The 16,976-nt window shown below is 58.1% G+C and overlaps 1 protein-coding gene across 5 annotated transcripts in view; it reads left to right on the forward strand.

Annotated features, from left to right (window-relative positions):
* Window positions 1-16,976, forward strand: part of IL5RA (interleukin 5 receptor subunit alpha) — a 121,171-nt gene that overhangs the window by 79,516 nt on the left and 24,679 nt on the right. For all 5 annotated transcript variants that reach the window (XM_075321608.1, XM_075321610.1, XM_075321609.1 and 2 more), the window contains one exon: window positions 9-141. In XM_075321608.1, the coding sequence (XP_075177723.1) occupies window positions 9-141 (133 nt within the window). The remainder of the gene's footprint in view (window positions 1-8; window positions 142-16,976) is intronic.

Consider the following 16,976-nt stretch of genomic DNA (forward strand, 5'->3'; position numbering starts at 1 on the left):
CTCTTCAGGACTTGACGGAACATCGGTGACGAACTTATCCTGTCGGATCGACATAGAGACATCGGGAAAACGTTCCTTCAGCTGTTACTGGACCCCTGGGGACAAGGCTCCGGCAGACACCGAGTATAACCTATACTGCGGGTACAGAGAAATCCTATCATTGTAGTGGGGATAATGGGGATTGTAGTCAGTGGACATAAATCTAATGCAGTAAAGTAAAAAATTCCACCCGTATATTAGTGAACACAGCCGAGCCCAGAGGTAGGAGGTGCGGACAATGGGGCACAACGACCACACAAAGTTCAGTTTGGCAGCGGCACCATATGGCTCTGTCTGCAGAACTCAGACTTCTGGATGCCAAATCTGGAGAGCGAGCTGCATAGCAAGGCAGAGGCGCTGAGAGGGTTACATGTGTCCCTTAACATACAGTTGAAACCAGAAGTTTCCCTTCACTCTCTATAAAGACACATCTGCAGGTTTTTCCCTCCACTCTCTATAAAGACACATCTGCAGGTTTTTCCCTCCGCTCTCTATAAAGACATACCTGAAGATGTGTCTTTATAGAGAGCGGAGGGAAAAACCTGCAGATGTCTTTATAGAGAGCGGAGGGAAACTTCTGGCTTCAACTGTATAGATTACACCCACCAAAACACCCAGCTGTGCTAGCTGAAATGACACATAATAGTACCAGAAACAGTGTCCCCGTGATAGTGTCTTCCATTGTGTCTTTATTACAGTACAAGAAACAGTGCCTCCAAAACAGTGCCAATCCAAGTGCCCCCATAACAGTGTCCCATTCTACTGCCATGACTACGGCTCCATAACAGTGCCTCATTATAGTGTCAGCCACTGCATAACAGAGGCAGAAACGCTGCCCACCTATCATTCACAGCCAAAGTGCCCCCATAACACTGTTGTAAACAGTGTGCCAGTGACAGTCACAGCTTTTGTGACGCCCTGGACTAGCCAGGTAGTCACAGATAGGCCCTTGCATAACACCAGTCCCACACAGGTAACACCAGCCAAACACATACACCCTAGTCACCTCCCTCAGGGCTTAATGGACACACCAGGGGGCGGAGCCAGGCAGTTGACCACGCCCACCGAGGAGTCCAGAGGGCCTGAGGCAGGAAACAAACAGTTAGTTGTTGTAGTCAGTCAGTCAAGTTCAGGCTGTTTAGAGGAGTGGAGTTGGAGAATTAAGGTGCAGCAGACCTGTGCCCAGGTCTGCCGCAGACTGACAACAGGTGTGTGGGTCGGAGCCCAGTCACCTCTGGCTAGGAGGCAGACGGTGGCCTTAGCCTGCAGGAGCCGGGAAGACGGCCAGGTGGAACCGTAAGGGACCGGGACAGGGTAGTAGCCCGCCGGTACGGAACCGGGGAACCGACTCGGAAACCGGAGCACACAGGGGGGTACTCAGACCCTGAAACAAGGTCCAGAAGCAACTGGACTGAGTAAACTCACTGATTGAGGTCTGGACTTTAGGTCCTTTCCCACCCAAGTCCCGACTGAAGACAAAAGCCCACCGAGGGGGATAGAAAGCCACCGCACAGACAGAGAGATCCCACGGGCCAGCGTCTGCGGGCAAACGGGCTTTCCCGACACACATACCGCCGGGGAGCGGACTCCCATTGCTGAAGCGAAGGCAGTCTACAAACACACTACACGGTGCAGGAGAAAGGCAAAGACCACCGAACCGGGTGGGGGACCAGACGCAGCCAGCTGCGGGCACCGACCACCATCATCTTGGTTTACCAGAGACTCTTGTGCATCAATCATAGTGAGTACAACTGTGCCCTCGGGCCGCGCACCGCCCTGCACCGTCCAGCACCGACATACCATCCCAATCGGGTCCTGGGGCCATCACCCCTACCCACGGAGGGGTTAACACCTTTGCTGCGCAACATCTCCCCCGGGTGCCTAGTAAACAGTAGCGGTGGTGTCCACATTCACCACAGCCCGTGGGTGGCGTCACGAACTTAGCTAAAAACCACGGCCCCGGCCGTAAACCTAACCCCCTACGTAGTGCCAGCCCCTTTCAGAGCGAAGTGATCCCGGGTCCGGAGGCGCTCGAGCCACCCACCAACGAGCCCGGATCCGAGCGGCTCGGCTGCAGCCGAGCGCGGGGCGGTACACATCGACTCTTCTGGTGTCACGAACAGGATACTTACCTAATCACCTACCTGGTGAAGTGCGCCTTGAAGTGGAAGTCAGCGGTGACCCATTGAAAAATTTCAGAATCCGCCATCTTGCCGCCATCTTTTGGTGCGAAGATTCCCGCCAAAGCCTTCTTCCCCGCGAAAAGAGCGCGAGAGTTGAAGCCCCGCCCCTGGGAACACGGCCGTGCCGAAAAGCGAGCAGTCGAAGAACGAAACTGATCGGCCGAAGAAGCGAGTGCCGCGAAAAGACGAAGGGGGGGGCGGGTGAAGACGCAGTGTCATGTAACCGAGAAGATAAAGGGCAGGGACTCCAGGACTCTGCCACCCGTTTGGTTCCTGGACTCCAAGAGTGCACCATGTCCGTCCCGTCTGGCAAGCCCGCAATCCCAGAGCCCGCTCCTGGAACAGCGGGGTGGGTGGAAGCCCGGATGACCCTGATGTGTTGCCGCTTGCAAACCCAGGTGCGGTTGCTGATGGAACGATGGGTGGCCGAGATGGAGGAGATAGCTGAGGCCGTGTGAGTGCGTGAAGTAGAGGCAGATTTGGACAGCGGGTAAGCGACCCACGCCCCTATGTCCCCGAGGGACCGGCCGACGCGGCTGAGGGACTCGGTCTGCCCCTGCCCTCCATGTTGCTTCCCTCGCCACCCGTATCGGTTGCCGCTGCCTCCCGCTCGGTCCGCTGCCCCCGACACCGGCAGCGGAGTCCGTCCCATCCGCCTGCGAGGACCCACCTGTAGAGGCAGCCCGCGGACGGCCGATTGTACAGCCTGCACCGCTCCCGCTCCCGTGGAAGATCAGTCCTCGGAAGATGCCCGTTCCCGAGGTGGATCCGCCGATCCCGGAAGTGACCGCGCCCCAGCTGCCCAAGGCCCCGGCAGTCCGCCCGGCCAAGATGGAGGTGGATGCCGACCGGAAGAGGGCCCAGCAGGTAACGCTGGCCGTGTCCAGATCCCAGGCCTCGGCTGAGGTCCCGGGGGGTTGCCGTTGCCAAGCAGCAGAGTTGGCCGTGGCACAGCGGGGTTCCCCAAGGAGGGTGCCGGTCATAGCCGGCACGGGGGAGCTCCGGCTGGGCCCGACCCCCGCGCAAAGGGAGCAGGCAGACGCTCCATATTGGGAGCGGCAGCAGCGCCAGCTGGGCTGGGAGATCGCGGCCCGGGAGAAGCAGAAAGCTGAAGTGCTAGCCCTGACCATCAAGGAGAAAGACAATCTCCGCAGCGCCACCTATCGTTTGTGGGGCCCGACCCGGGAAGGCCAAGTCTGCCAGTTTGACTCCCGCCGTGGATGGGGGTTCATTTTTCAGCCCGGCCTGGAGGCCCAGATCTTTGTCTCCCGGAGGGATGTGTACCCCCACATTCCGATGGGTCACCGGACCGTGACCTGGAGCCCGGTGAGCTTGTTACGTACACCTGGCATTGTGGGGAGAGGGGCTGGTTCACCCTTGATGTGAAGAGGAGGGAGAGCCGCAATACCCAGTCCCCTCCCCCGCCATACAGTCCCGACACAGCCTGTTAAAAGAAGGTAGCGGTGCTAGGCTACCATGTTCATGTCCCCGTTGGGACTTTGTCTGATCCCGTTGTAGCCCATTATATGAACAAGGCCGAGAACTTGCAGGCCACCCAATAACTTTTGGGCTTGTAAATAATCCCAGACCACCCTTTCAGGTCCTACAGTCTCTGGAGAGGCTGGTTGGAGGAAGGGCCTGCGGCAGAGGAGGCCGAGGTCCCGTCACCATGGCAACCGGTGACAACACTCCGGGTCAGGGGTCCTCTGAGAGACTGCTGGGTATGGAACTTTGTACCTGGCCCGTTGTGGGCAATACCCTGACCTGAACCCGTTTCCTGGACTGGGGAAAAGGTGTGCTGACCTGTTCTTAGAGGCAGCATCAAGGCTAGGTTTGCTTGGGTGGGCAAATGAAAGTACCCGGACCCATTCCCGTTGAATAAAAATGTTTTTAGCCGTTTGCAACGTTAAAGTAAAATGCCTCCCGTAAGGGATGATCCATAAAGCCTGCTTAAAATGTAAAAAGTTAAATATAAATTGTATATGTTTTCCCGTTGTCTCTTTTGCAGTTTTCAAAATAAACCGGTGGTGGTCGGACAGCCCGTGGCCGGTCTGTATTAAACCAAGGGGGAATGTGACACCCTGGACTAGCCAGGTAGTCACAGATAGGCCCTTGCATAACACCAGTCCCACACAGGTAACACTAGCCAAACACATACACCCTAGTCACCTCCCTCGGGGCTTAATGGACACACCAGGGGGTGGAGCCAGGCGGTTGGCCACGCCCACCGAGTCGTCCAGAGGGCCTGAGGCAGGTAAGAAACAGTTAGTTGTTGTAGTCAGTCAGTCAAGTTCAGGCTGTTTAGAGGAGTGGAGTTGGAGAATTTAAGTGCAGCAGACCTGTGCCCAGGTCTGCTGCAGACTGACAACAGGTGTGTGGGTCGGAGCCCAGTCACCTCTGGCTAGGAGGCAGACGGTGGCCTTAGCCTGCAGGAGCCAGAAAGACGGCCAGGTGGAACCGTAAGGGACCGGGGACAGGATAGTGGCCCGCTGGTACCGAACCGGGGAACCGACTGGAAACCGCAGCACACGGGGGGGTACTCAGAGCCTGAAACGAGTTCCAGAAGCAACTGGACTGAGTTAATTCACTGATTGAGATCTGGACTTTAGGTCCTTTCCCACCCAAGTCCCGACTGAAGACAACAGCCCACCGAGGGGGATAGAAAGCCACTGCACAGGCAGAGAGATCCCACGGGCCAGCGTCTGCGGGCAAACGGGCTCTCCCGACACACATACCGCCGGGGAGCGGACTCCCATCGCTGAAGCAAAGGCAGTCTATATACACACTAGACGGTGCAGGAGAAAGGCAAAGACCACCGAACCGGGTGGGGGACCAGACGCAGCCGGCTGCGGGCACCGACCACCATCATCTTGGTTTACCAGAGACTCTTGTGCATCAATCATAGTGAGTACAACTGTGCTCTCGGGCCGCGCACCGCCCTGCACCGCCCAGCACCGACATACTATCCCATTCGGGTCCTGGGGCCATCACCCCTACCCACGGAGGGGTTAACACCTTTGCTGCGCAACATCTCCCCCGGGTGCCTAGTAAACAGCAGCGGTGGTGTCCACATTCACCACAGCCTGTGGGTGGTGTCACGAACTTAGCTAAAAACCACGGCCCCAACCGTAAACCTAACCCCCTACGTAGTGCCAGCCCCTTTCAGAGCGAAGTGATCCCGGGTCCGGAGGCGCTCAAGCCACCAACCAACGAGCCCGGATCCGAGCGGCTCGGCTGCAACCGAGCGCAGGGCGGTACACTTTCCCATTGCAATGCCAGCAGAGCCCCATACATTTTGCACATCATCGACTCAATCTATGTGCGGGTTCACACGGTGCTGTGCAACCAGGAGAAACAAACATCGCTCCTTACTGCCATCATTGGACCTAATTCAATTGCATCGTCCGTCCAGGAGTCTCCCCTTTCCTCCGACATTCCGGTGTTGACACGACAGGGGGAAGAAATGAGCCGACACACCTGCAGGTATAGGTGCAATGTGTAGGTGCAAATTCACATTCTGGCCATTAATAGACAAAATCCAGCACAAATACCCTGCAGTAAGTAAATACACCAAACAAAAATATAAACACAACGGTTTTCCTCTCATTTCTCATGACTCTAAGATCTAAGACTTTTTCTATTTACACAAAGGCCTTTTTCTCAAATATTGATCACAAATTGGTCTAAATCTGTGTTAGTGATCACGTCTTCTCCTTTGACAAGACAATCCATCCACCTCACAGGTGTGGCATATCATGATATTGATAGGACAGCATGATTATTGCACAGGTGTGCCTTAGTCAGGCCAGCATGATTATTGCAAAGGTGCGCCTTAAGCTGGTGTCACACATAACGACGACGACAACGACGTCGCTGCTACGTCACCATTTTCTGTGACGTTGCAGCGACGTCCCGTCGCTGTCGCTGTGTGTGACATCCAGCAACGACCTGGCCCCTGCTGTGAGGTCGCCGGTCGTTGCTGAATGTCCTGCTTCCTTTTTTGGTCGTCACTCTCCCGCTGTGACACACACCTCGCTGTGTGTGACAGCGAGAGAGCGACGAAATGAAGCGATCAGGAGCCGGCACTGGCAGCTGCGGTAAGCTGTAACCAGCGTAAACATCGGGTAACCAAGGGAAGACCTTTCCCTGGTTACCCGATGTTTACGCTGGTTACCAGCCTCCTCCGCTCTTGCTGCTAGTGCCGGCTCCTGCACTGTGACATGTGGCTGTCTCGCGGGCGGGGAGGAGGGTGTCAGCACACCGCGCTCACCCCTTCTGCTCGGGTCCGGCAGTTGCTCCTGGTGGCTCGAGCTGCGGGCCGGATCCCGGGGTGTCTCGAGCGACACTCCTCGCCCGTGAGTGAAAAGGGGGTGTTTGTTGGGATTATAGTTCGTGACGCCACCCACGGTTGTGGTGATGGCACCACCGCTGCTCAGTGTGGGGGTCCCGGGGATGGTGATGGGAGCAGCCAGGTGTTGTGTTGCCCCTCCGTGGGTAGGGGTTGGTGATCCCGGGGCCCGGTGAAGAGATGCAAGGTGTAGGGCCTGGAGGGCGCAGGGACGCGGGGGCAGCGCTGTGCCTTGCGGCACTATGGTACTCACTCAGCCTGACACGGACACAGTTTGTACGGTAAACCAACGGCTGGTAGGACGGTCCCACAGACGGCTGCACCTGCACTCCCGGTAGGTGACGGTGACTTCTCTCTTCCTTGCACCTGTGTGGTCTGGTGGTATCGGTGGATTCCCTCCGGTTACCCGCTCCCCGACTGCAATCTGGGCCGGAGGAGCACTACACTTTGCCCGCAGGCGCTGGTCCTGGGGAAACTGGTGCCTTGGCGGTGGCGGCGTCTCCCCGTTAATGGTCGGGCTGTTGCCGTCAATCGGGACTTTGTTGTTGGGGGATCTGCGTCCCCTTCACTGACGGATTCGGCAAATTGGGCGACTCCTAGCCTTGCCGGGGTCCGAGAGGCCCCTGCCCTGGTGCTGACTGTCCTTCGGAACACTGCTCCAGACCACCGGGCACACAGCCAACGGGGTCCTTCCAGGAACTTCCGAACTGTCCCACTCCGGACAGTCACCGCCGTCGCTGACCTTGCTGTTCTAGCCCTACACACAGCTGGGCTCTCAGGCTTTGCACTCTCTCTGCGCTGTCACCACTTCTTGCTTTCCTCCTGTTCCACTTTCCTTTCCTTCACTTTCACTTCTTGTTGTTTACTCTAGCCCCTGCCTGGGCTACTCTGCTGTTCACTCGTTCATGTCCCTGACAGTTCTCCTCCTCCTCCCTGAGCTTTCTGCCTGATAACTTCCTGCCTCCAGAGTTGTGAGCTCCTTGGTGGGCGGAGCCAACCGCCTGGCCCACCCCCTGGTGTGCATCACAGACTCCTGGAGGGAGGCAACAAGGATTTCTGGTTAGCAGGTGTGCCTACCTGGAGTGTGGGGTGTAGTGGTGTTGTTATCTGTGTCCCCTGGCTTGCCCAGGGCGACACATTCCCCCTTAGCAAAATGCAGACCGTCCGCGGGCTGCCGTCCTACACCGGTTTTATTTTTCTGTAAAAGGGGATAACAAGGGTTAATCAAACATAAATAACATTTTTAATCAACTCTTCCCAAGACGGGAGGCACATTTACTTTAAACGTTTCAACGGTGTACGGTCACGGTTTCCGCTCTCTCCCACCCAAGCAACCTGGCCCTGATGCTGCCCCTAAAACCCAGGCAGCACCCCTTGACCCACAGTCCAGCACAAGTCACCCGAGCGGGATCTGTCCTTCCCTCCAGAGGGTAGCCACCGGTCCCTTTGGTGGCTGGGCCCTGGCCTGCTCTGCTCAGGGCCCTCCCTCCAACCTGCCTCTCCGGAGGCGGCATTGCGGAAACGGTAACGGTACCCAACATATTTACAAGCCACTAACGTTTGTGGTTGCCCTGCAGAGTTCACGGGCTTGTCCATGGATAGTTCCCATGCATTTTTAAACTTTTAACGGTCCCCACGGGGACAACGGTGCCGGCTCCTGCCGGTTGCAAATCACTGCAGCAAATCAGGTAACAAACTCGGGTAATCATCTTTCATCATTGCAGAACTTTCAAAAACTTCAAACAAATAACTCAGTGGTGGTCCCAACGGGGGACGGTGCAACGGGCATCCGCTGCCCTACTCCGGTCCTGCTGCTGCTTCCTCCGAGGGAGGGGGTGCAGAGCTCACCTTGCTCTCCGGGCTGCCCTTCAGCTTTACGTCCAGGGCAAACCACCCCCTCTCTCCGCAGTGCCGAGTGTAACGCACCATGTCCCCTGGTATTAGGTTGCGGCCAGGATGCTCCTCGGGCAGATGGGCATGCACATCCCGCCGGGCTACAAACACCTCGGCCTCCAGGCCCGGTTCGTATATGAACCCGTAGCCCCGGCGGATATCGAAGCGCCGCACCTGCCCCTCGTAGAACGGGCCCCGGACACGGAAGGTCGCTTGCCGCAGGTTCTCCTTTTCCCGGATGGATCGGGCTACCAGCTCGGCTTTTCTTCGCTCCCTCTCCGCGATTTCCAGGCCCAGCTTGGTCGGCTCCCTGTCCCAGTATGGCTCCGGCGCACGGGTTGAGCCCCGCGGGACATCCAGTACGTTACCCACTGTCAGAAAGGTGGGCGGCGTATCCCGCGGTGTCATGGCCTTGGGCGCTGCCTTGCAGCAACAACCCGGCGCCACCTCAGCCGAGGTGTGGGGGATGGGCACAGGGGCTTTCCGCAGTTGGGCCTTCGGCTCGGAGCGGGTCATCGGCTCCGGCTCGGGGAACTGCTCGGGGACTGTCTCTGGCACAATCTTCGGGGCCTTCCATGGCAATGCCTCCGGTTTGCTTCGGGCTCCGGCTACAGGTCGGTCCGCCGGGGCGGACGGTCTGGGTATCGCTACCGGTTGCGGTGGTAGCGGGCCTAGTGGCGGGGTCACGGCCTCCGATACGGGTGGCGAAGGAGGCAACGGGGGGAGAGGGCTTGGACCGGGTCCCTCAGCCGCAGCGACCGGTCCCTCCGGGACATAGGGGCGTGGGTCACTCACCCTCCCTTCCTCCGCTCTCTCCTCGCGTCTCCGCACGGCTGCCACAACGTCCGCCATGTCGGTCTCCCACTCCTCCATGAGGAGCTGCATCTTGACCTGCAGCCTTAGGTGGAGTTGCGCGGTCCGAATCTCCACCCACGCTGCGGTTCCCGGTGCGGGGGCCACGGTGTTTCGGGACGGCATCCACATGGTATCTCCACTGTTTGGTTCCAGGAACGGTATTCTGGCAAGGTCCTGGCGTCCTTGCTTTTATAGCGGCGACTACATGCCGCCAGCCGCCATCGCGTCCCCCTTAGCTCTTTCCGGCCCCTCCTCTCTCGGGGCGGGGTTTTGGCCTTCGCGCTTCTACTGCTCGAGAAGACGCTCGAGCGGGAACTTTTCGCGCCAAAGATGGCGGCTTCTGAAAATTTTCTGCCGGATGTCTCCGGCGGTAACAAGGCGCACCTCTACCTGACGGCAGAGCGGTAAGATCCTGTTCGTGACGCCAGGTCGTCGCGGGCGGGGAGGAGGGTGTCAGCACACCGCGCTCACCCCTTCTGCTCGGGTCCGGCAGTTGCTCCTGGTGGCTCGAGCTGCGGGCCGGATCCCGGGGTGTCTCGAGCGACACTCCTCGCCCGTGAGTGAAAAGGGGGTGTTTGTTGGGATTATAGTTCGTGACGCCACCCACGGTTGTGGTGATGGCACCACCGCTGCTCAGTGTGGGGGTCCCGGGGATGGTGATGGGAGCAGCCAGGTGTTGTGTTGCCCCTCCGTGGGTAGGGGTTGGTGATCCCGGGGCCCGGTGAAGAGATGCAAGGTGTAGGGCCTGGAGGGCGCAGGGACGCGGGGGCAGCGCTGTGCCTTGCGGCACTATGGTACTCACTCAGCCTGACACGGACACAGTTTGTACGGTAAACCAACGGCTGGTAGGACGGTCCCACAGACGGCTGCACCTGCACTCCCGGTAGGTGACGGTGACTTCTCTCTTCCTTGCACCTGTGTGGTCTGGTGGTATCGGTGGATTCCCTCCGGTTACCCGCTCCCCGACTGCAATCTGGGCCGGAGGAGCTCTACACTTTGCCCGCAGGCGCTGGCCCTGGGGAAACTGGTGCCTTGGCGGTGGCGGCGTCTCCCCGTTAATGGTCGGGCTGTTGCCGTCAATCGGGACTTTGTTGTTGGGGGATCTGCGTCCCCTTCACTGACGGATTCGGCAAATTGGGCGACTCCTAGCCTTGCCGGGGTCCGAGAGGCCCCTGCCCTGGTGCTGACTGTCCTTCGGAACACTGCTCCAGACCACCGGGCACACAGCCAACGGGGTCCTTCCAGGAACTTCCGAACTGTCCCACTCCGGACAGTCACCGCCGTCGCTGACCTTGCTGTTCTAGCCCTACACACAGCTGGGCTCTCAGGCTTTGCACTCTCTCTGCGCTGTCACCACTTCTTGCTTTCCTCCTGTTCCACTTTCCTTTCCTTCACTTTCACTTCTTGTTGTTTACTCTAGCCCCTGCCTGGGCTACTCTGCTGTTCACTCGTTCATGTCCCTGACAGTTCTCCTCCTCCTCCCTGAGCTTTCTGCCTGATAACTTCCTGCCTCCAGAGTTGTGAGCTCCTTGGTGGGCGGAGCCAACCGCCTGGCCCACCCCCTGGTGTGCATCACAGACTCCTGGAGGGAGGCAACAAGGATTTCTGGTTAGCAGGTGTGTCTACCTGGGGTGTGGGGTGTAGTGGTGTTGTTATCTGTGTCCCCTGGCTTGCCCAGGGCGACACAGCTGCAGTACACATCGGGTAATTAACCCGATGTATACTGTAGCAAGGAGAGCAAGGAGCCAGCGCTAAGCAGTGTGCGCGGCTCCTTGCTCTCTGCACTGTGACATGTAGCTGCAGCACACATCGGGTTAATTAACCCGATGTGTACTGTACCTAGGAGAGCAAGGAGCCAGCGCTAAGCGCGGCTCCCTGCTCTCTGCACATGTAGCACAGCGACGTTATGATCGCTGCTTCTGCTGTTTGACAGCTAAGCAGCGATCATAACAGCGACTTACAAGGTCGCTGTTACGTCACCGAAAATGGTGACGTAACAGCGACGTCGTTGTCGCTGTCGCTTAGTGTGACACCAGCTTTAGGCTAGCCACAATAAAAGGCCGCTCTAACATATGCATTTTTATCACACAGCACAATGCCACAGATGTCACAAGCTATGAGGGAGTGTGCAGTTGGCTGCTGACTGCAGGAATGGCCACCAGAGATGTTACCGGTGAATTGAATGTTCTGTACCATAAGTCGTCTCCAAAGGAGTTTCAGAGAATTTGGCCGAACATCCAGCCGGCCTCACAACCACCGACCACGTGTGACCACACCAGCCCAGGACCCCCACACTTCACTTCACTTTCACTTCACGGATGAATCCCGGTTTTCCCTGTACAGGGCAGATGGCAGACTGTGTGTATGGCGTCCTATGGGTGAGCGGTTTGCTGATGTCAGTGCTGTGAATGGAGTGGCTCATGGTGGCGGTGGGGTTATGTGACGCCCTGGCAAAACCAGGTAGTCACACAATAGGCCCCCACCCAACACCTTCCCTCACCTAGGTGACATACAGCCGACCTGAAACGGCAAGTCAGGCACACCAGTGGGTGGGACCAGGCGGTTAGGGAATGCCCAACTAGGGGTCTAGACAGCCCGGGGTAGGAAAACAAACAGATTAAGTTGTAGTTTAAGTTGAGAGGAGTGGAGGCTGGAGCTAGGTGTAGCTCCAGCGGAGGAGAAGGTCAAGTTGGACGGTGCCAGGGTCGGAGCCCTGGTACCTTGGCTGGGTGGCAGACGGTGGTCTCCGTCAGCAGGAGACGGAAAGACAGCTCGGCAGATCCGAGGAGGACCAGGACAGGGTTGGAGCCCGCCGGTACCGACACCGGAGACCCGACCGGAAACCGTGCACAGAGGGGGTACTCGGACCCTGAAGCCAGGACCGGCACCAACGGCCTAGCTAATTAACCGATTGAGGGAAGGATTATAAGTCCCGAAAAGTAGACAACCACCCACAGTGAGCGATAGGGCCACCGCCAGGGCCTGTAGATCCCACGGGTCAGCGTCAGACGGGCACGGCTCCTCAGGCACACAGCAAGCCGGGAGCGGACTCCCGTGTTCCATACCAGGAAGTCCAACACAAGCAAACACAGTGCAAAGGAAAAAGACGGCAACCACCAACCCGGGTGGGGGACCAGAGTATAACCGGCCGCGGTGGCCGGCCACCAGCACCTTGGTTTACCAAAAGAGTCGTGTGATTCATTTAACTGTGAGTAACCAAACATCCCCTGGTCCACCCGGGCGCGCAAGTCCCTGCCATTGCCATACCCTGCACAGAGACACTGGGCCCCGGGGCAACCATCCCTACCCACGGAGGGGTTAACATCTGGCTGCCATTACATCTCCCCCGGGTATCCTACAAGTGCAGCGGTGGTGTCCCACTTCACCACACACCGTGGGTGGCGTCATGAACCGAATACGGTCAAGGCCGTACAACTACGTCCCCCTTTTCATTCGGCGTGTCCACATGGCCCCCGGGTCCGGAGGATCCCTCGAGCCACACAGCGGGTCCGGATCCGAGCAGCCGGCTGCTGGCACGGGGGCGGCACACCCCGAAACTTGGCGTCACGAACAGAATTCAAACCCATCCACCTACCTGGTGGAAGTGCACCTTGAATTGGACAGTCAGCGGTGATCCGTTTTTTTTCAGAAGTCGCCATTTTTGCCGCCATTTTTAGGTGCGAAAAACTACAGCCCAGCGTCTTCTCCCCCGAGAAAGAGCGTGAAGCTGAAGCCCCGCCCCCTGGGAATACGGCCGGAAGGAAACAGCACCCTGAGGCTGAAAACAAAACGAACCTGCCGCACAAGGGAGTGCTTGCAAAAGACCAAGGGGAGGCGGGTGAAGAATCTGCAGCATGTGACCCGAGCAGATAAAGGGCAGAGACGCCAGGACTCTGCTACCCTTTTGTTCGTGGACACCGAGAGAGAAAGATGGCAGACCAGTCTGGCAAGCCAGCCGTGGAGGGACCCGTGCCCGGAACAGCCGATTGGGTGGAAGCCCAGAACGAACACATGTGCCGCCGGATCCAGACTCAAGATAACCTATTGCTGAAGCGATGGACGGCGGAGTTGGCTGCAGCCGTTCGGGACCGTGAAGTGGAGGCGACCTCGGAGGAGCGGGTAAGCGACCCACGCCCCTATGTCCCACCGGGACCAGCCCATCAGGCTGAGGGGGGCGGTCTGCCGCCGTCCGCCACGCTGCCCGTACCTCTTACCGACACCCTGCTCGGTCGGCTGCCACAAGTCACGGCAGCGGTACCCGTTCCATCTGCCCGTGAGAACCCGCCAGCAGAATCCTCAGGCCGCGAGCACGCCACCGCCCCAGCACCTGTACCAGCTCCACACCAGACTAAAGCCCGGAAGAAGTCCCCTCCGGTCCCGAGCCAGGCCACAACCACGATGACGGCTCCGGCAGTCCGCCCTGCCGCAGCAGAGGCGGCGCCCGACTGGAAGTCGGTAGCAGCTGAGACGCCGACCACTCCCCAGTTCCCAGTCCCAGCTGAGGCGCAGCCGGGATGCACCTGCAGGGCAGCAGTGGTAGTGGAAACCCCGGCTACCCTCAGTGCAAGTGCCCGTTGGGACTGTTATCCGTTTGAAGTTCCAGTTTGAAAAAGTTTAAAAATGGACTATGGCCGTGAACTGGCAGGCCAACCCAAAAACGATTGGGCCTTGTAAATAGTCCCTGATGCTGCAGTTTCTGGAGAGGCTGGTTGGAGGAAGGGCCTGCGGTAGAGTCGGCCGAGGACCAGTCACCACCAAAACCGGTGACTACCCTTCGGGTCAGGGGTCCCCTAGACGTGAAGCCCTTGAGAAAAAGACTGCCGGGTAAGGAGCTTTTTACCCGGCCCGTAAGGGCAACACCCTGACCTGTCCGGGACTTGGGCAAGGGGTGCGCACCAGTGTCTAGCGGTGGCACCAGGGGGCAGGTTGTTTTGGGTGGGGGTGAGGTGAGAAGGACCCGGTCCGTCCCGTCCCGGTTTTGAATGTGTAACGTTTAAGAAAAGTGCCTCCCGTAAGGGAAGAAAAACAAATGTACCACTGTTATTATGCTTGTAAAATGTTCTTTTTCTATTTTCAGTTCCTGTTAAATAAATGTTGGTGGTCGGACAGCCCGCGGACGGTCTGTATTAAACCAAGGGGGAATGTGACGCCCTGGCAAAACCAGGTCGTCACACAATAGGCCCCCGCACAACACCTTCCCTCACCTAGGTCACTTACAGCTGACCTGAAATCCTAGTCACCACCCTCAGGGCAAGACAGGCACACCAGTGGGCGGGACCAGGTTTTCCCGCCCACCTAGGGGTCTAGACAGCCCGGGGCAGGAAAACAAACAGATTAAGTTGTAGTTCAAGTTGAGAGGAGTGGAGCCTGGAGCTAGGTGTAGCTCCAGCGGAGGAGAAGTTCAAGTTGGACGGTGCCAGGGTCGGAGCCCTGGTACCTTGGCTGGGTGGCAGACGGTGGTCTCCGTCAGCAGGAGACGGGAAGACGGCTCGGCAGATCCGTGGAGGACCGGAGCAAGGTTGCAGCCCGCCGGTACCGACACCGGAGACCCGACCGGAAACCGTGCACAGAGGGGGTACTCGGACCCTGAAGCCAGGACCGGCACCAACGGCCTAGCTAATTAACCGATTTAGGGCAGGATTATAGGTCCTGCCCCAACCTAAGTCCTGAAAAGTAGACAACCAACCACAGAGAGGAATAGGACCACCGCCAGGGCCTGTATATACCACGGGTCAGCGTCAGATGGGCACGGCTCCTCAGGCACACAACAAGCCGGGAGCGGACTCCCGTGTTCCATACCGGGAAGTCCAACACAAGCAAACACAGTGCAGAGGAAAAAGACGGCAACCACCAGCCTGGGTGGGGGACCAGAGTACAACCGACCGTGGCGGCCGGCCACCAGCATCTTGGTTTACCAAAAGACTCGTGTGATTCATTTAACTGTGAGTAACCAAACATCCTCTGGTCCATCAGGGCGCGGAAGCCCCTGCCATCGCCATACCCTGCACAGAGACACTGGGCCCATCCCTACCCACGGAGGGCTTAACATCCGGCTTCCAGTACATCTCCCCCGGGTATCCCACAACAGCAGCGGTGGTGTCCCACTTCACCATAGAACAAAGAGAGACAGGGCAGCACTCACCGATAAACTAGGACTATTTTATTTTTTAATGCTGACAGGTGAGACGGACATGAGGGAATGCAGGGAGGGGAGCACGAGGACGACGGTACCGTTTCGCACCACTAGGGGTCCCACTTCACCACACACCGTGGGTGGCGTCACGAACCGAATACGGTCAAGGCCATAAAACTACGTCCCTCTTTTCATTCGGCATGTCCGTGTGACCCCTGGGTCCTGAGGATCTCTCAAGCCACACAGCGGGTCCGGATCCGAGCAGCCCGGCTGCTGTGGACATGGGGGCAGCACAGTTATGGTATGGGCAGGAGTATGTTATGGACAATGAACACTGGTGCATTTTATTGATGCCATTCTGAATGCACAGAGATACATGATGAGATCCTGAGGCCATTGTTGAGCCTAATCCACGACCATCACCTCATTTTACAGCTGATAATGGACGGCCCCATGGTGCAAGGATCTGTACACAATTCGTGGAAGCTGAAAACACCCCAGGTCTTGTATATCAGTGTGCCGCCCCCGTGTCAGCAACCGGGCTGCTCGGATCCGGATCCGCGGGGGTTCGTGGGGTGTCCGGACCCGGGGGTCGTGCGGCCATTCAAATGAAGGGGGTATTTACAGGGGATTGTGTTAGAGTTCGTGACGCCACCCGTGGTATGTGGTAATTGGGGTACCACCGCTGCAGTTGGGAGTACCCGGGGGTGATGGAGTGGGGCAGCCAGATGTTAGAGCCCTCCACGGGTAGGGGGGATGCCCCGGGACTCGGTGATGGTAGTTGGGGAGTGCCGTTGGGTGCGAAGGGGTCACTTGCGTACTCACTCAGTCCATAAAGCTGACACCGACAACTGGGTAACCCAAAGTTCTGGCTACCGCTGCCGCTGAAGGGAGCTAGTTCGGGTCCTGTCCCCAATGGTGCTGCCTGGTGATTCGTGACCAGCCTCCTGGCACTAAGTTTATTTCTCTGTTGGCCCCGGTAGTGTGAAACTTGCTGGGTCCCGCTCCCCATTATGGCTAAGTGAGGGAGCTTGCTCTCAGGGTTCACGCTTGGGATTTTCTGGACCGTTTGAGTGGAAAGTCCTAACCCCCTCGTTGCGCTAGTACCCCAATTTTGGAGCGGGTGGAGAGCGGATCTTGAAGGCTCCGTTCTCGTCGGGTAAATTGTCAGGTTGCCTGAAGCTACTCCCTGACCTAGGGTCCACTTACCCTGTCGTGCCCTAGTCCCAGCCCGGTGATGGTGCAAGGCCGCCGGCTGTCCTCCTCGACAGTTCCGTGCCCCTTGTCACGATCCCCTGCGACCGGAGGGCCACCTCCTCTAAGCCCAGACCACCGTCTGCTACCTAAATAGCTTCCAAGGAGCCCGGCTCCTGACCTCCTCTCTCCTTCACTTCCAAACTACTTCTCCCTTCTCCTGACCTCCCCTAACTAACCCCCCAAGTGGGCGACCCTATTCCACTCAGGTCGGCCACTGGTGCATCTGGTGGGTGTGGTGCAGAGCGTACCTAGGATTTTAATCAGCTGA

This window comes from Anomaloglossus baeobatrachus, chromosome 8 (genome assembly GCF_048569485.1).
Source record: "Anomaloglossus baeobatrachus isolate aAnoBae1 chromosome 8, aAnoBae1.hap1, whole genome shotgun sequence".
NCBI lineage: Eukaryota > Metazoa > Chordata > Amphibia > Anura > Aromobatidae > Anomaloglossus > Anomaloglossus baeobatrachus.